The sequence below is a fragment of the Chiloscyllium plagiosum genome, unplaced genomic scaffold (genome assembly GCF_037043375.1).
Source record: "Chiloscyllium plagiosum isolate Xiang-an unplaced genomic scaffold, Cpla_swu_hap1 HiC_scaffold_11, whole genome shotgun sequence".
Lineage (NCBI taxonomy): Eukaryota > Metazoa > Chordata > Chondrichthyes > Orectolobiformes > Hemiscylliidae > Chiloscyllium > Chiloscyllium plagiosum.
This window is the reverse complement of record NW_028270149.1, coordinates 84,235,721-84,255,465: the sequence shown is the minus strand read 5'-3', so window position 1 is coordinate 84,255,465 and position 19,745 is coordinate 84,235,721. Positions and strand designations below refer to the sequence as shown.

The 19,745-nt window shown below is 43.5% G+C and overlaps 1 protein-coding gene across 1 annotated transcript in view; it reads right to left on the bottom strand.

The window, feature by feature from the left end:
• The window catches only part of LOC122557068 (dedicator of cytokinesis protein 11), a 291,784-nt gene that overhangs the window by 13,967 nt on the left and 258,072 nt on the right, over positions 1 to 19,745 (bottom strand). The window contains exons 47-50 of the mRNA XM_043704339.2: positions 19,233 to 19,346; positions 10,079 to 10,225; positions 5,002 to 5,212; positions 1,293 to 1,483 (exon numbers count right to left, since the gene is read on the bottom strand). Of these exons, the coding sequence (XP_043560274.2) occupies positions 1,293 to 1,483; positions 5,002 to 5,212; positions 10,079 to 10,225; positions 19,233 to 19,346 (663 nt within the window). The remainder of the gene's footprint in view (positions 1 to 1,292; positions 1,484 to 5,001; positions 5,213 to 10,078; positions 10,226 to 19,232; positions 19,347 to 19,745) is intronic.

The window sequence follows — 19,745 nt, the reverse complement described above, 5'->3', positions numbered from 1 at the left end:
CCTGGTCAGGTCCACACCCTCCCATCCTGGCACCTTCCCCTGCCACCGCAGGAACTGCAAAACCTGCGCCCACACCTCCTCCCTCACCTCACCTCCATCCAAGGTCCTAAAGGAGCCTTCCACATCCATCAAAGTTTTACCTGCACATCCACTAATATAATTTATTGCATCTGTTGCTCCCGATGCGGTCTCCTCTACATTGGGGAGACTGGGCGCCTTCTAGCAGAGCGCTTTAGGGAACATCTCCAGGACACCCGCACCAATCAATCACACCGCCCTGTGGCCCAACATTTCAACTCCCCCTCCCACTCTGCCGAAGACATGGAGGTCCTGGGCCTCCTTCACCGCCTCTCCCTCACCACCAGATGCCTGGAGGAAGAACGCCTCATCTACCGCCTCGGAACACTTCAACCCCAGGGCATCAATGTGGACTTCAACAGTTTCCTCATTTCCCCTTCCTCCACCTCACCCAGTTCCAAACTTCCAACTCAGCACTGTCCCCATGACTTGCCCTATCTGCCTATCTTCTTTTCCACCTATCCACTCCACCCTCCTCCCTTACCTATCACCTTCATCCCCTCCCCCACTTAACTATTGTACTCCATGCTACTTTTCTCCCCACCCCCACCCTCCTCTAGCTTATCTCTCCACGCTTCAGGCTCTCTGCCTTTCGAAACGTCGATTTTGCTGCTCCTCGGATGCTGCCTGAACTGCTGTGCTCTTCCAGCACCACTAATCCAAAATCTGGTTTCCAGCATCTGCAGTCATTGTTTTTACCTGTATGAATAGGAAGGGTTTAGAGGGATGTGGGCCAAGTGCTGGCAAATGGGACTAGATTAGTTTAGGATATCTGGTAGCATGGACGAGTTGGACCGAAGGGTCTGTTTCCATGCTGTACATCTCTATGACTCCATAGGTACGAGTTAGAAAACAGTTCAAGCACTATTTACTTGTGGCAAGAAGCCAAGGAGACAAAACTAAGGCTGCCTTGAAGTTCTGCTCTTCCCAAGATGTATGCTCTTTCCCAAAAGATTGCTGTTACACGGTCAGACACAAGGACTGAAAGGATGCACCAAAGAAACTCAAGAGACACACAAAGACATTGCCATGGTTACCACTGGATGTACTTGGTTTGAGCTTTAAGCGGCACTTGTCAAAGTGAACTTATGGGGTGCTTTGGACCACAGGAATAGGTCAGGTTTCCTCGTCTTTCTAAAGGTAGTGAGGGTTTGGATCTATCTGAGACACTCAGGGAGGTCTCGGTTTTAAATGCAGTCCCAGTCAGCTCTCACCTGCACAGAAACGCAGCCTTGGAGTTTGAGCTGCAGTTGGATCATGTCAAGGCCGTTTGACGTGCACAGCTTCCGCAATTCAGTCGTGCGATCGTTCATCTCGTCGATCGCAACATCAATGGGCTTCAGTTCGACCTGGTGCTCATACATAACCGCAATCCTCTTCTTCACATACGGGAAGGAGTGCATTGCTGGAGGTGATTAATTATCAACAGCCAAGTGGTTAAGGAACTAGGCATCAAGCACTCAACAGGGTACAACAGCAGGAGAGATGGCAATAGATAAACTTCAACCTTCACTGCATGCTTGGGGAGTTGGGGGGGAACGGAGGTGGGGGGATGGATGGAGGCAGGAGCAGGACAAATACTAACCCAGTTGAGCATCTGCCTCCTCGTTTATGTGAAGTCCTGGAGTGGGACAATTGAAATATTCATATTAACAGTGGCTTGCAATCAAACTAGGCCGAGGCTTAAGAGCATGTACAAAACACTGGTTCAGCCTCAACTGCAGTACTGCAATCAGATCTGGGTGTCGCAATTTAGGAGGAATGTGAAGACAGTAGACAGAGTACAGAAAAAAAATTCACGTGAATGGTTCCAGGGATGAGGAACCTGTATTGACAGTTCATGCTTAACTTTTAACTTTGTTCCTGATTTCTTTCAACCTTATTCTTATGTTTTTGTACCTAGGTACTTGTACTTAGGATGGCACCGTGTGTGGCAACATTGAAAACTTTTCACTGTACGCCTGTACTTTTGTACTTGAGTACATGTGACAATAAATCTAATCTAAGATTGGAGAAGTCAGAATTGGTCTCTTTGAAGAAGAGAAGATCATGAGGGGATCTGTTTGAGGTGTTTAAAAACATGAGGGGCCTGGAATGAGTCAACAAAGAGAAACCATTCCCAGTGAGGAAAAGATGGAGAATGAGGACACAGATTTGATGTAATTGGTGAAAGAAGCATTTGGAAGCATGAGGAAACACTTTGTTTTTTCACCGAGCGAATGGTTTACATTTGGAATGCTCTGTTTGAATATGGGGCGGAGGAGGATTCAAGAGGGAATTGGTCATTATCTGAAAAGCAAAAATGTGCAGAGTCATGGAGAGAGGCTAGGAGTGAAACTTGGTGAATAGCTCCATCAGGGAGTTAGAGCAGACACAATGGATCAAATATCCAAGGAGCAGGAAAATCGATGTTATGGGCAACATTGGGTATACCGCAGCCATTCCACAGTTTTATGCAAAGTGATCAGTGGGATTATTTCTGAATTTTTTTTATTTGGAATGTTGGAGCATGCATTATAGAACATAGAACATAGAACATAGAAGAATACAGCGCAGTACAGGCCCTTCGGCCCTCGATGTTGCGCCCATCCAAGCCCACCTAACCTACACTAGCCCACTATCCTCCATATGCCTATCCAATGCCCGCTTAAATGTCCATAATGAGGGAGAGTCCACCACTGCTACTGGCAGGGCATTCCATGAACTCACGACTCGCTGAGTAAAGAACCTACCCCTAACATCTGTCCTATACCTACCCCCCTTAATTTAAAGCTATGCCGCCTTGTAATAGCTGACTCCATACGTGGAAAAAGATTCTCACTGTCAACCCTATCTCAACCCCTAATCATCTTGTACACCTCTATCAAGTCACCCCTAAACCTTCGTTTCTCCAATGAAAACAACCCCAAGTGCCTCAGCCTTTCCTCATACGATCTTTCTACCATACCAGGCAACATCCTGGTAAACCTCCTCTGCACCCGTTCCAGTGCCTCCACATCCTTCCTATAATATGGCGACCAAAACTGCACACAATACTCCAGATGCGGCCGCACCAGAGTCTTATACAACTGCAACATGACCTCAGTACTCCAGAACTCAATTCCTCTACCAATAAAAGCCAGTACGCCATATGCCTTCTTCACCGCACTATTTACCTGGGTGGCAACTTTCAAAGATCTGTGTACATGGACACCAAGATCCCTCTGCTCATCCACACTACCAAGTATCCGACCATTAGCCCAGTACCCCATCTTTTTGTTACTCATAGCAAAGTGAATCACCTCACACTTAGCTACATTGAACTCCATTTGCCACCTTTCTGCCCAGTTCTGCAGCTTATCTATATCCTGCTGTAACCTGCCATATCCTTCCTCACTGTCTACAACTCCTCTGACTTTCGTATCATCTGCAAACTTGCTCACCCAACCTTCTAACCCCTCCTCCAGGTCATTTATAAAAATGACAAACAGCAATGGTCCCAAAACAGATCCTTGCGGAACACCTAGTAACGGCACTCCAAGATGAACCTTTGCCATCCACTACTACCCTCTGTCTTCTTCCAGCCAGCCAACTCCTAATCCAAACCTCCAACTCACCCTCAATGCCATACCTCCGTATTTTTTGCAGTAGTCTACCATGGGGAACCTTATCAAAGGCCTTACTAAAATCCATATACACCACATCTACCGCTTTCCCCTCGTCCACCTCCTTAGTCACCTTCTCAAATAATTCAATAAGGTTTGTGAGGCACAACCTGCCCTTCACAAAACCATGCTGACTATCCTTGATCACATTATTCCTATCCAGATGTTCATAAATCCTATCCCTTACAATTCTCTCTAAGACTTTGCCCACAACAGAAGTGAGACTCACCGGCCTATAGTTACTAGGGTTATCCCTACTCCCCTTCTTGAACAAGGGAACCACATTTGCTAGCCTCCAATCTTCTGGCACTACTCCTGTAGACAATGAGGACATAAAAATCAAGGCCAATGGCTCTGCAATCTCCTCCCTTGCTTCCCAGAGAATCCTAGGATAAATGCCATCAGGCCCAGGGGACTTATCTATTTTCACCCTTTCCAGAATTTCCAACACCTCTTCTCTACATACCTCAAAGCCATCCATTCTACTTAATTGTGACTCAGTACTCACATTGACAACAATGTCCTGTTCCTGTTTGAATACTGACGAAAAGTATTCATTCAGTGTCTCCCCAATCTCTTCAGCCTCCACACGCAACTTCCCACTACTATCCTTGACTGGACCTATTCCTACCCTAGTCATTCTTTTATTCCTGACATATCTATAGAAAGCCTTAGGGTTTTCCCTAATCCTACCAACTAAGGACCTTTCATGTCCCCTCCTTGCTGCTCTTATCTCTCTCTTCAGGTCCTTCCTGGCTACCTTATAACTCTCAATCGCCCCAATTGAACCTTCACGCCTCACCTTTACATAGGCCGCCCTCTTCCCTTTAACAAGGGATTCCAATTCCTTATTAAACCACGGCTCCCTCACACGACCCTTTCCTCCCTGCCTGACGGGTACATACTTATCATGGACACTCAATAGTTGCTCCTTGAACAAGCTCCACATATCAATTACGCCCTTGCCTTGAAGCTTACTTTTCCAAGCCACACATCCTAAGTCATGCCTCACCGCATCATAATTTCCCTGCCCCCAGCTATAACTCTTGCCCTGCAGTGCACACTTATCCCTCTCCATCACTAGAGTAAAAGTCACCGAATTGTGGTCACTGTCCCCAAAGTGCTCACCTACCTCTAATTCTAACACGTGGCCTGGTTCATTACCCAGAGCCAAATCCAGTATGGCCTCACCTCTTGTTGGCCTATCTACATATTGTGTCATTACTCCTATCTCGGTTTGTTTTCTGTGTATCGCTTACATCCAGAAGCCTGGCCTTACTTGTTAGAATTGTTCGCCTTTTGCATTGTTCCTCGACACCCCCTTGCTTCTTCCCCGATAACGTGTATGGAGTCTCGAAAACAAATCGTGTGATGTTGTGGTTCCTTTCGAAATGAGTCTTCCTTTCAGACAGTTCTTTCTCATCAAAGTAGGGACTGACAAAAGTGACCTGAATATATGCAAATTTCTGGTCCAGGCTTTTTGTATTTACCTAAAAAGTAAAAGAAAATTTAAAGACCAAATGGAGGTTTATAAAGATAGGGATATACTGAAACAAAACAAAACCTGGACATATCCTAGTAGACCTCAACAGTTTCAGAACTCTCCTCTTGTAAACGTATGAACTAGGAGCAGGACTAGGCTATTCTGCCATTCAATAAGATCATGACTGATCAGTTTGTGTTTCAAATTTCATATTTCCATCTACCTTCCCCTCTCCCCAACCACAATAACTTTTGATTTCTCTTTATAACAAAAACGTGTCAATCTCTGCCTTACGTATGTTCAATGACTCCGCCACTGGACCTCTGCCTCAGAAGGCGATAAAGTCACACAACGCTCTCAAAACAAAAATCTCCATCTTGTCAAGATCATTTCAGGATCTGAATTTCAATCAAATCATCCTTTCCTGTAAACTCCGATCGATCCAAGTTCAGTCTATCCAACCTTTGTTCGTAAGGCAACTCCCACTCCTTCCAGGTATCAATCGTGTAAGTGCCCTCTGAACTGTCTCTGACGTAGTTACATTCTTCCTGAAATAAGTGGACCAAACCGTAAGCAACAATTGCCTAGTTTTGGATTTCTCTGTCTCCACCCCATCAAATGAGGCTAACGTTAGAGACATCCATTAGGTCACCTTTCTCTTGTCCAGGGGTCTCACTGCGCCAGGTCAATCTAGTCTTGCCAAGGCCTAGTATAATTGAAATATAGCTTCCTTACTTTTATAAAACAAAGAATTCGCTGAAGATCTGAAACAAAGACAGAAGTTGCTGGAGAAACTTTGGTGAGGAAGCAGAGTTAATGCTTCGGGTCCAGTGACCCTTGTCAGAACTCAGCTTCCTGTTTTATTCCTCCCCCCATTCTCAAATATTTGGGTTATTTTTCCTGCTTTCTACTCTCATGAATTTCAAAAAATTAATAATAACGCATCTTGCACCTTTTAAGACTCTAGGATGAAGTCAACCTGGATCCAAAGCCTTCCACAGTGCCACCAGTTTGGATAGTACCGGTGACTGTAACTTCATCTCCTCACTTACAGATATTGTCTGAAGGCGTTTGTTAAACTGTTATCTGAGATCAGAAACGCCATACTGATAAAACACATTATGTTGCTAAGATATACATGTATTCCATTAAAACTGTTAGGTCTAGTAAATAGAGCTTTAGATTAGTCAGGGTTTTATTGCTAAGAGAACTATGCAGATTGTGTAAAAATGAGATCAAGCTGTCAAAATGCACTTCATTATTCAATAAGACCTTGTCTAAGCTTCACAACAAATCCATTTTCTCACCCTTTCACGTCTACTTTGATTCCCATGGTGTACTTGACTCTGTCTCTCTCAGCGCTGAGCACAGAGTTTGGAGAATGCTTCTCCTTAAATGCAGCAATGCTATTGATATCAGCCTCTCAGCGTAACAGTGAGGTCCACAGTCCAGTCAATCTTTGGTAAAAGATATTTTTCCTGAATTCCCTGTTTTATCGATTCATGATGATCTTAATTTAAGGCCCCTAGTTGTGGATTTCCCTCTCTCTACCCTATCAAATGTGGCTAACGTTACAGATATCCATTAAGTCAACATTCTCTTGTCCAGAGGACCCACTGCACCAGATCAAACTGAGGCAAGAAAACTTCCTGCTGATTACCACTTGTTGCTGCCCATTGGCTGTGAATCAGTGGCCCTTTACTGTGACCACCACTTGGAAGAAGAACATAGAATGCGCTGTTTTTGAGGGTCTTCAATGTCTATCATCAAAAATAGCTCAGCAGTACCAGTATTGCCCTAGCTGGCTGAGTCTGAAGGCCATATTGTCACGTTTGGGCCAGAAGCCAGTGGCAAAAGTACCAACAAGAAAGATCCTAGTTGTAAGTGCATCTCCCATGGGAGGAGTGACCATGACCCCTTCCTTATGGACGCACATCCTGTCCTGACAATGCGGATACCATCATGTTGGGTGGCACTTCAAATGTGCTAAATGGGATGGATTTCAAATTGATAACCAACTCAAAAGTGGCACACAGAATGAACTGCATCATTATCAGCAGAATTATATTCAACAATAAGCTGTCACCTCAAGCCTTAGCATTTCCCCATCCTCCCACTGCCATCAAGTCAGGAGATCAATCCTGGTTCAATGGAGAGTGCATGAGGGCATTCCAGGAACGCTACCAGGCAGATCTAAAAATGAGGTATCAACCTGGTCAAGCTATGACGCGGGATTACATGGTGACAAACAGTTTTAACAGCATAAAGCAGAAGGGACTAATTGATTTGACAGCCAACTGATTCAGATCTAAGCCCTGCATCCTGCCATATCCAGGTGTGAATATTAGTGGAGAATGAAACAATAGCAGGAGGAGGAGGTTCCACAAATATCCCCATCACCAATGATGGGGGAGCCCAGCAAGGTACAAGGCTGAACATTTGTGCCTCTGTCTGGGTGGAGTTTGCACATTCTCCCCGTGTCTGTGTGGGTTTCCTCCGGGTGCTCTGGTTTCCTCCCACATTCCAAAGACGTGCATATTTAGGTGGATTGGTCATGCTAAATTGCTCACGGTGTCTATGGATGTGCAGGCAAGGTGGATTAACCCTGGGGAATGCAGGGTTAACAGGGAAAAGGTAGAGGGTTGTGACTGGCTGAGATGCTGTTGTAAGGGTCAGTGTGGACAGAATTGGCTGAATTGCTTGCCGTAGGGATGATCCGTCCTTCTGGGATTCCTTGCTCTAATACAACTATGGGTGTATGTACAGTTCCTAGCCTCTTCTGGAGAAGAGTCAAACTTGACTCAAAACATTAATTCTGTTTTTTTCTCCACAGATATCACAAAATCTGTTGAGTTTCTCCAGTATTTTGTGTATTTGATATCTTCAGTTTTTCCTGACATGATAGCCTCTCAGTTCTGGTATCACCCTTGTAAATCTTCATAGAATCCCCTACGGTGTGGAAGCAGGCCATTCAGCCCATCGAGACTACACTGACCCTGTGAACAGCATCCCACTCAGCCCCAACCCCACATCCTATCCCCATAACTGCACATATTGCCATGGCCAATCCTCTCCCTGGACACTGTGGGTAATATAGCATGGCCAATCTACCCTATCCTGCTTATCTTTGGGCTGTGGGAGCAAATTGGAGCACCCAGAGGAAACCTTTACAGCCATGGGAAGAACTACACACAGATAGTCGCTTGAGGATGGAATCAAAGCATGACCCTGGTGTTGTGAAGCAGCAGTGCTAACCACTGAGCCATCATAGTGCTCAGAGTCAACATGCCGCCTGTAAGCCACTGTACTGCCCATTTTGTAAAGATTTTTTTGAGTGGCTGTGTAGCCTTTTTATAGATCAGGAGCATAGTATAACAAATGTGGTCTAACTAATGTTTTCAACAAAACTCAATATAAATTCTCTGCTTCTGAATTCTTCTGAAGCATTCTGTTTATCCCTGTTCTGGGTATGACTTATATCTTAGTGTATTCACCTTGAATGTAAGGGGAACTGTGTGGGCAAAAGAAATTGGTACTGCCCACTCACAAATAAAGTTAGTTATCACTCAGAATCATCAGTGGAAATTTTCACCTTGATATGGAACAAAAAGGAGAGTTACAGTCACCAGTAGTCACTTGGAATTTATGTCTAGACTTCAAATTTCTACAAAGCCCCCTCACATTTACTGACTACTGTTAAATTAGCAGAAAATGTCAAGTGTTGATTGGGAAGAGAGAGCACATGAATTTGTTACCTCAAGACATGTCAAAGTGCTTCTGAAGTGGAGTTATTGTTGTATTGGAGGGAAAGTGGTGGTCTGTCTGGAGCACAGCAAGCTCCACTAAAAGCAATGGGATAATGCCCTGACACTCTGTTCTTTTGACATTTGTGATTGAGGGTGAATGCTGGTAGGGGCCCTGGACAGAACCCACTGCTTGACTTCTGAGAAACATCACAGGATCTTTTGCATCCACTGGAGGGGGTAGATGGAGCTTACTAGTGCTTCAGGATTACATTGTTCAACAGCAGGAGGTTCCTGGCTGTGTTTGGGGATAACTACATTCAGCAGAGACAGCCAGGAAATTGTGGTTCAGAAGTAGTGAGCCCTCATTAAAAGATTTCAGTTTTGCTTCAGAACACTGGCTGACAATAAGGAGGGGCTGCAGAGAACCCCCAACCTCTCCCCCTGACCCTCTCACGGCATCACCCACCCTCTTATGCACTGTCTCTTGCCTGAGCCCGTGAGATGGTCACAGACCAGTCAGACCCACTACATTTTGATGGGACAGTGTCTCACAACACATATGTGAACTCTTTCTGATGGAAGACCTAGAATTCCTCCTGGAAAATGTGGATGATCGACAAGTTTTACAGGCATTATGTTACCCATGAGTGCCAGTCTGGGGGGGGAGAATGGGAAGTAATCCAAGGCACTTTATCAATCTTAAGCCAAGCTGCTTCGTATCCCCTTGCTTTCGTGGGTGACTATTCCGTTTCGGAAATAAGGAAGGTGGCGGGAGATGTGGTTAATTGGATTAACACACTGTATAGCTATTCTTACAAAATATCTGATTCACAGAAGTTGAAAAGGTGACAGCAATAAAACATGCCACCAAATCAACAAGTTGGAACATAACATACTAAAGGAAAAGTAGATGTTTTTGTCTGTTTTATCGGTTAAAAAAAAGAACAGATTAGATTATAAAGCGTGATTAGACCAGGTATGAGTCAAGTGTTTGGATAGCACATAAACTGTCTAACACAAGAAGCAGAAATGTATTCTGAGATGTTGATAAAAGGCAACTGGGTACACCCTGGCTGGTGACAAGGTGCACCTCAGTCCCCTGAAACAGACCATGGAGTCCAGCTGACCTTGTTCGAATCCTGGAGGATTTTCACATTCTCGACTCCAAACTTTTCACCGTAAAGTTTGAGGAGCCTCTCCGATATTTCAGACAGTCTGGTCAGTTTGGGTTCCTTATAAATGTATTCTTTTCCATCTTCCTCTTCAAAGAAGCTCTATTAAAAATAAATGCACTAAGATTGAGAGCATGCAGTTGGAAAAAATGATGACTGAGTGTGATAGAAAAACAATATCACATTGTGATGGTACTGTTCGGTTGCATTTACTTTATTACAGCACTTAAAATGTCATTGTCATCTCCTTTGGTAAATGAGTAAATGAGAGTAACATTACCACAAAAGCTTTACCAATAAGGCAGTTAGCTAGAATTCGTTACAAATCAGGATATATCGAGAAATGATGAAAAGGATGAATACAGACAATGTAAACTGGTTACCATGCGGATAAACTCAATGAAATTATTATCCTGTTCACCTGTAATCACATCCAACTAAATAGATGCGAAATGGAACAAGCATGCAATTTCATTAAGTGGTCATTTAGAAAAAAATGTGACATGGGATATGGATATTGCTGCATTTGTTGCCCTTCATCCCTAATTGCCCTTGAACAGATTGGCTCATAAGCACCTTTTAGAGGGTAGATAAGAGTCAACAACATTGCTGTGGGTCTGGAGTCACATATAGACCACATAGTAAGGAGGCAGATTTCCACGGAGTGGCACGGTGACTCAGTGGTTAGCACTGCTGCCTCACAGCACCAGGGACCCAGGTTCGATTCCAGCCTTGGGCGACTGTCTGTGTGGAGATTGCACATTCTCCCTGTGTCTGTGTGGGTTTCCTCCGGGTGCTCCGGTTTCCTCTCACAGTTCAAAGATGTGCAGGCCAGGTGAATTGGCCATGCTCAATTGCCCGTAGTGTGAAGGGATATATAGACTAGGTGCATTAGGCAGAGGTAAATATAAGGTAGGGGAATGGGTCTGAGTGGGTCACTCTTCGGAGAGTCAGTGTGGACTTGTTGGGCTGAAGGGCCCGTTTCCACAATGTAGGGATTCTAATTCTAATTTCCTTTTTAATCCTAAAGGACACAAGTTTTTCAACCACCAAGAATGATCGCCAGTCAACTAGCTTTTAATTCCAAATGTTAAGGGCTTAAATGGGGTGAAATTTGTTAAGTGCATGCAGGAAAGATTCCTCAAGCAGTATATCGAGGTTCCTACATGGGAAGGGGCAAAACTCAAACTACTCTTGGGAAATAGGGCAGGACAGGTGACTGATGTAACAGTGGGGGAGCACTTTGGGACCACTTTGGAGAGGGACAAAACTGGGCCACAGGTTCAAATTCTAAACTGGGCAAGGTGAATTTTGATGGAATTAGACAGCAGCTTGCAGGGGTTGAATGGAGTAGTTTGTTTGCAGGGAAAGGGACCTCTGGCAAGTGGGAGGCCTTTAAAGTGAGATAGTTAGAGTTCAAGGTCTCTATGTTCCTGTGAGGGTGAAAGGCAAGTTTGGCAGGAATAGGGAACCCTGGATGATGTGATATTGAGACTTTGACCAGAAAAAAAGGAGGCAGCCCAGATACAGGCAGCTGGGATAAAGGGAATCCCTGGAGATATATGGGGACACAGGAGTTTACTGAAGAAGGAAATCAGAAGGGCCAAAAGGGGACATGAGATAGCCTTGGCTAAGAACATTGGGATGAATCCAAAGAGGTATTTTAAGTATATTAAAGGAACAACAATAACTAGAGAAAGAATAGGACCCCTCAAGGACCAAAGTGGACATGTATGTGTAGAACCGCAGGAGGCAAGTGAGGATCTCAATGAATATTTCTCCTCTGTGTTTACTGTGCAGAAAGACATGAAGACTTGGGAACTTGGGAAAGTTAGTGGTGATATCTTGAGGTCAGTCCATATCACAGTAGCAGTGATGTTGGATGTATGAAGGTTGATAAATCTCCTGGTCCTGACCAGATATATCTAAGAACACTGCAAGAGACTAGAGAAGAAATTATGGGGCCACTGGATAATATTTCTGCATCATCGTTAGCCACAGGTGAGGAAGACTGGAGGGTACCAAATGTTGTGCCATTATTTAAGGAGGGCGGCGAAGAAAAGCCTGGGAACTACAGTCCATGAAGCTTAACATCTGTGACAGTTAAATTAGATTACTTACAATGTGGAAACAGGCCCTTCGGTCCAACAAGTCCATACCGACCCACCAAAGCGCACTCACCCAGACCCATTCCCCTACATTTACCTTTGCACCTAACACTACAGGCAATTTAGCATGGCCAATTCACCAAATCTGCACACTTTTGGACTGTGGGAGGAAACCGGAGCACCCGGAGGAAACCCACGCAGACACGGGGAGAATGTGCAAACTCCACACAGTCAATCGCCTGAGGCGGGAATTGAACCTGAGTCTCTGGCGCTGTGAGGCAGCAGTGCTAACCACTGTACCATCATGCCGCCCACAGTTATTTGAGAAGATTCTGAGGGATAAGATGTACATACATTTGGAAAGATTGTGTTTGATTAGGAGTAGTCAGCATGGCTTTGTGAGTGAGAGATCATGCCTCACAAATTTGTTAGAGTTCTTTGATGAAGTGACAAGGAAGGTTGACAAGGGCAGGGTGGTAGATGTAGTCTATATGGATTTCAGTAAGACCTTTGATAAGATTCCGCATGATAGGCTACTGTGGAAGGTTAGATCGCATGGAATCTAAGGTGACTGGTAAATCGGATACAAAATTGGCTTGGTGGTAGGAAGCAAAGTGTAACAGTAGAAAGATGGTTTGTCAGACTGGAGGCCTGTGACTACTGGAGTGCCTCAGGCGTCGGTGCTGGGCCCATTACTGTTTGCCTTGTACATTCTCATCCAAATCATTGATATAGGTAAGTGTGAGGTCTTGCATTTTGGAAAGTCATATCAAGGCAGGAGTTTCATGGTGAATGGTAGTGCCTTGAAGGTATTGGAACAGAGGGATCTTGGAGTTCAGGTGCATGGTTTCCTAAAAGTGGAGTCACAGGTAGACAGGGCAATGAAGAAGGCTTTTGGCACACTGGCCTTCATCAGTCAGGGCATTGAGTATAGAAGTTGGGAAGTTATGTTGCAGTTGTACAGGACACTGGTGACATTGCACTTCGATTATTGTGTTCAGTTTTGGTCACCTTGTTATAAGAAGGATGTTATCGAACTGGAAAGAGTGGAAAAGAAATTTACAAGGATGGTGCCTGGACTCGATGGTTTGACTTAAGGGAATAGGTTGGACAAGCTAGGACTTTTTTCTTTAGAATGTAGGACACTGAGGGGGAGCCTTGTAGAAGTGTCTATAATCATGAGAGGCATACAAAGGGTGAATGCAATCAGTCTTTTTCCCAGGGTTGGGGAATCAAGGACTCGAGAGCTTCAGTTTAAGATTAGAGGGGAAAGAATAAAGGGGAACCTGAAGGGTGACTTATTTACACAGAGGGTGGTATATATATGGAATGAGCTGCCTGCAGAAGCGATTGAGGTGGGTACATTGACAACATTTAAAAGGCATTTGGATAAATACATGGATAGGAAAGATTTAGAAAGATATGAGCCAAGTGCAGTGAAATGGGGTTAGCACAGGCAGACATTATGGTCGGCATGGGCCAAAGGGCCACCATTCTAGATCATCGCTGATTATCTGCTTCAATGCCCCACTTACTCCCACTATCTCCATTTCCCTGAATATCTTTAGTCTTCAGAAATATAAATTTCTGTCTTGAACCTGCCTCCATTAGCTTCCACTTCTACATGAGTACAGAGCAGAAGATAGTCTCAGGAGGTGATAGTGTCATGGTAGTGTCATTGGATTAATAGATCAGAGCCCCAGCCTAATGTTTTGGAGATTACAAAAGAAAACGCTGGAGAATACCCAGATTGTTTGTCTCTCCACAAATGTTGTCAGACTTGCTGAATGTCTCCAGAATTCGGTGTTTTAAATTTCGGACTTTCAGCATTCCCAGTGTTTTCAAGTTTTGGGGACATGGGTTCAAGTCCCATTGTGGCAGATTGTGAAATCTGAATTCAATAAAAATCTGGAATAAAAAGCTGACCTAATGATAAGCACTGTCAATTGCAGTAAAAACCCGTCTGGTTCACTAGTTTCCTGCAGGGAGGGTTACCTACCATTCTTACTCAGTCTGGCCATCATGTGACTCCAAACCCAGAACAATGTGTTGAATCTTAACTGCCCTTTGGTCTTTTAGGGTTGGGCAATAATAAGTGCTGGTCTAGCCAGCAACACTCACATTCCAGCAACAATTAAAGAAAAGGAAAACTGAGAGACGAGGCTCCCAGTTAACTTAAGGTAGAGGACCGGTGTCCCATCAGGAATTACTGCCTTCTGCTAAGTACACAATTTTGTGCTGAATGTGGAAAATGTAGTAAAGTTTGTGAAGCTTGTGAAAAGGCCTTTTTATGCTTATGATTTTGTAGCAAGTCTGAGTTGGAATTCCCCTTCTGACTCACCCATCAGTTTGTAACTGAGCCAAGTTAAGATTAATGCAAACACCAGATATTGCACAATAGCATTCCAGCAAAACTCCCAACATTAACAGTGTGTTTTCATAAGAAAATTCAGAATTTCAGCTACCCATTGTGGGCTCAAGTACTTCCTGATTTCCATCGTGTGGTCTCAGTCTCTAGTTTTAAGATTTTCTCCCCTTGTTCTTAATTCACCAACCAGAGGAAATCATTTCCTGAATCTTTACTATGAAATCATTTTCACATCTCTATTTAGAAAATTGTAGGGGGGAGGGTGCATGTGGTGAAATTTCATTTAAATACATTCTACACTCACCTGTTTTTAGTTATGAATGTCTAGTTTTAAAGCACAGATGAATCCATTCATTCCACTTTGGTGATATAAGCTCTTTGAAAGAACAGTGCAAATATCCCACGCATTCTTTCCCATTAATGCTAAAAATGCATTCCTTTCAACAATTTATCGAATTCCTTTTTGAACATTAATATTCAATGAGCTGATACATCCCCTTTGATGCAGGTCATTCGAGATCACAACAACATATAATGCTTCAAACAAGTTCTTCTCTCTCTATTGAAGCTTTTAACAATTATCTTGGGCACTTAACAGGATTCTGCAGGTGTGAAAGTCTACAAAGGGTTTTAGACACATTAAGTAAAGGTTCCATATCAACGTGTACAGACCTGCAAGAGGTTATAAACAACCAGATGCTAAAATCGATCACTTTTTAGGGCCTCCTGTTCTTGAAACTTAAATCAAGAAATGTTTTAAAAGATTGTGGCACAAGATTTGGGTTTGTGCAATTGGAGGAAATATATTGCCTTCCACTGAGGTTTGGTGAATGGGTAGACCAGGTTATAAATAAGTCATTTTCGGGATGGGAGGGTCTAACTAGGGGTAGTGCTACAAGTGTCAATGCTTGGATCTTAACTATTTAGAATCTAAACCATTGGTTTAGTTGATGGCATCTTACATTGGTGAGGCCACATTTGGAGTACTGAGTACAGTTCTGGTCACCCTAGTATAGAAAGGATATTAGATTAGATTAGATTAGATATTAAAACGAGAAAAATTGCAGAGAAGATTTACTAGAGTGCTACCTGGACTGGAAATTAAAAGGAGAGACTGGATAGGTGGGACTCTTTTTTTCTGGAGTGCAGGAAACGGAGGTTTATAAAACCATGAGAGGCATAGATAAGGTCGATAGCCAACAGCTTTTCTCCATGATAGGGGAGTCTAAAACTAAAAGGTATAGGTTTAAGATGAGAGGGGAGAGATACAAAAGGGTCCAGGGGTGGCGATTGGCTGGGACAGACTGTCAGAAGTAGTGGTGGAGGCGACTACAATTTTATCAGTTAAGAAATATTTGGACAGGTATATGGCTGGGATAGGTATGGAAAGGTATTGACCAAACATAAATGGGACTAGTTTAAATTGTGGAAACTGGGTGGCATGGACATTTTGGGCCCAAGGGCTTCTTTCCATGATGTAAACTTCTATGAGTCTATGAGTGAAATATATAAAAAATATCCAGACTGGCTAACAAGACTGTGCTAGATAGTAAAGTAAATGGGTGAAGAAGAAACCATAAGTCTACAAAGGGATTGAGACACATTAAACTGGTGGAGAAGAAAGTGGGAGAAGATGGCTTATAATGTAGGAGTGTGAGAAAATATCTGCCTTAGCAAGAAGAATAGAAAACCAGAAAATTCTGTGATTGGTGAGCAAATGTTAGGATTTTGAAGAGTCTGATGCTGTTGCTCACGAACCACAAAAAGTTAATATGGAGGTGTAACAAGTGATTAGGAATGGTTGGTCTTTAATTCAAAGGGTTTTAGCATAAGACCAAGGGAGTCATGTTGCAATTACATATATAGGGTATTGGTGAGACCACACACAGCGTACACCGTACAGATTTGGTCTCCTTGTCTTAGGAAGTATAAATACTCTCTATTCAACCTGTTAGAGATATTGTGATACACCTCTGGAGTAGGTGAGACTTGAACCTAGACCTCCTGGCTCAGAAGTAGGGACACTACAATGGCACAAGAGCTCTCACCCTAAGGAGATGCATACTTGTCTCAGAACAGTGTAAAATGAAGGTTGACTAATCTGGGATAAGACGGTTGGCATTTGAGGAAAGAATAAGTAAAAAGACTTAAATTCTCTGAAATTGGGAAAGAAAGAAAGGTGATGTCTCAAACATTAAAAAATTTGTTTGAGAACTCAACGGAGTACAGGCTAAGTCATGCTATCCCTGGCTCAACAATCTGGAATGGGGGGAAATGTCTCAAGGTAAAGGATCAACCTTTTAGCCCTGAGATGAGGAAAAATCTTTTCACTCAGAATGTTGAAAACTTTAGAATTATCTGCTCTGGACATTTAGATACGAAAGAAACTAACGGGATTGAATTCAAGAGTCATGAAGTGATGTTACAGCTGTATAGGACTTTGGTTAGGCCACATTTGGAGTAGTGTGTGCAGTTCTGGTCGCCTCACTTTAGGAAAGATGTGGAAGCTTTGGAGAGGGTGCAGAGAAGATTTACCAGGATGTTGCCTGGAATGGAGAATAGGTCGTACGAGGATAGGTTGAGAGTGCTAGGCCTTTTCTCATTGGAACGGAGAAGGATGAGGGGTGACTTGATAGAGGTGTATAAGATGATCAGGGGAATAGATAGAGTAGACAATCAGAAACTTTTTCCCCAGGTACAACAGAGTGTTACAAGGGGACATAAATTTAAGGTGAAGGGTGGAAGGTATAGGGGAGATGTCAGGGGTAGGTTCTTTACCCAGAGAGTGGTGGGGGCATGGAATGCGCTGCCTGTGGGAGTGGCAGAGTCAGAATCATTGGTGACCTTTAAGTGGCAATTGGATAGGTACATGGATGGGTGCTTAAGCTAGGACAAATGTTTGGCACAACATCGTGGGCCGAAGGGCCTGTTCTGTGCTGTATTGTTCTATGTTCTATGTTCTAAAACACGAAGCAAGAGAATTGTTGTGAAATACCAGAAATGAGTTTATGAGCCACTCCTGCTCCTGCTTCTTATGTGAATGGGCTCTGCACCTTTCTTGATTTCTGCCTTTAATTAGCAATTGACTTGGTACATCCCAAAAGATAAATACAACAGTGGACACATTTAACATTTCCATCCCCAGCAGAGATAAGTAATGGCGTAGGTAGACTCTTGTGAACATCATACACTGACATTCACTCACTCGCTAACTGAATACTGCAGGAAGATGAATCCACAAGGGCACCCACACAGGAAGCTACTGGAGAAGAGAATACCCAGACTGCACATTTTCTATGTGCTTTCAGTGCCCCGAACATAGGCACGATATTGACTTGCAATGTCAGCTGTAGCCTTGAGGGATATAGGATAAAGCTCCGCTCCAGAGATTTGCTGACACAGAAACTAAGTTGACCCAACAATGAAATAATGAAGGAGTGCAGCACAGTTGGAGGCGCCAACCATAGGATCATTCATGAAACTCAGATTTGTCACTCCTTTCAAGTAGATACACAAGACTCCAAGGAACTATTTAAACAACAGCAAGGTGGTTCTCTAGGTGTCACGAGAATATTTAATCTTCTGCAAATTTCATAAATTCAGAGTACCTACTCCCTACACTAATATATTCAAATCTGCTATGAGGAGGATGTTGTTAAACTTGAAAGGGTTCAAAAAGGATTTACAAGGATGTTGCTGGATTTGGAGGGTTTGAGCTGTACGGAGAGGCTGAATAGGCTGGGGCTATTGTCCCTGGAGCATGGGAGGCCAAGGGATGACCTTATAGAAGTTCATAAAATTGTGAGGAACATAGATACAGTGAACAGCCAAAGTATTTTCCCCAGCAGAGGCGATTGCAAAACCAGATGGCATAGGTTTAAGGTGAGAGGGGTAAGATTTAAAAGGGACATAAGGGGCAATGTTTGCACGCAGAGGGTGGTGTGTGTCTGGATCTAGCTGCCACAGGAGGTGGTACAATTAAAATATTTAAAAGGCATCTGGATGGGTATATGAACAGGAAGGGTTTAGAGGGATATGGGCCAAGTGCTGGCAAATCAGACTAGATTGGATTGGGATATCTGGTCGGCATGGAAGAGTTGGACCGAAGGGTCTGTTTCCATGCTGTACATCTCTAGGACTCTATGCTGTTTGTTCTGTGCAATTATCTGCTACATTTCAAATATATTTCAGTGGTTGTTATACTCACTGCTATATACTGGTTCCTGACCATTAAAAAAAACCTTGATTTTTAAATTGCTTCCATGTCTCTCTATGGTCTCCCCTCCCTATCTCTGCAATTGGCTCTACCCCCACTATTCTTTGAGATATTTGCCTTCTAATTGCAGCTGCTTTAGTATTCACAATTTTAACCAATCCATCATTGTTGACAATGACCTGTTGTTTGGGACATAAGCTCTGAAATTGCCATGCTAAACCTCTCCTCCTGTAGGCTGAGCTTATGGGTTGGTGCCATATGTTGTCCTGTGAAACACCTTGGGACATCCTAATGCATTAAAGAGGTACTATACAATCATTAGCCATTGGTGTGGCACATCCTGAGCAGAAGAAAGATCCCACAGTTGAGTGGAATCGCATTAAACGGACAGTTATCGGTCTCGCACATGACACTCACCTGACCGTAAAAAGCCACGCGGAAGAATGTTCCCAGCAGTCTCCGGCCCGTATGAAGGACATGAATTATTTTCTTATAAGCTTCATTCAGCATGTTATATATGAAAGCAAGTTTCTAAAATACAGAGGGGAAAAAAAGACTAAGTTCGAGCTGATACAAGACACTGGGCAGGAGTCTTATAAATTCAAACCAGCACAAAGTTATGAGAGTCTAAATTTGTTATTATTAGGGATGGAGTGGGAGGCTGCACGCTAATGTCCCGATTTCACCATTACATTTACATAAGTGGCTATTCCAGATGTGTTCCAATTTTGATGCAGTCAGGGAGTTTTGTTTGGTAATTTGAATTACACCAGTACGGAGGTGCCGTCACCACTGCAGAGGAAATAAAGACAAGTGCAAAATGTTTAGGGTGTAGGTTTACTCGCTGAGCTGTAGGTTTGATATCCAGACGTTTCATTCCCTGGCTAACATCATCAGTGGCGACCTCCAAGTGAAGCGAAGCTGTTGTCT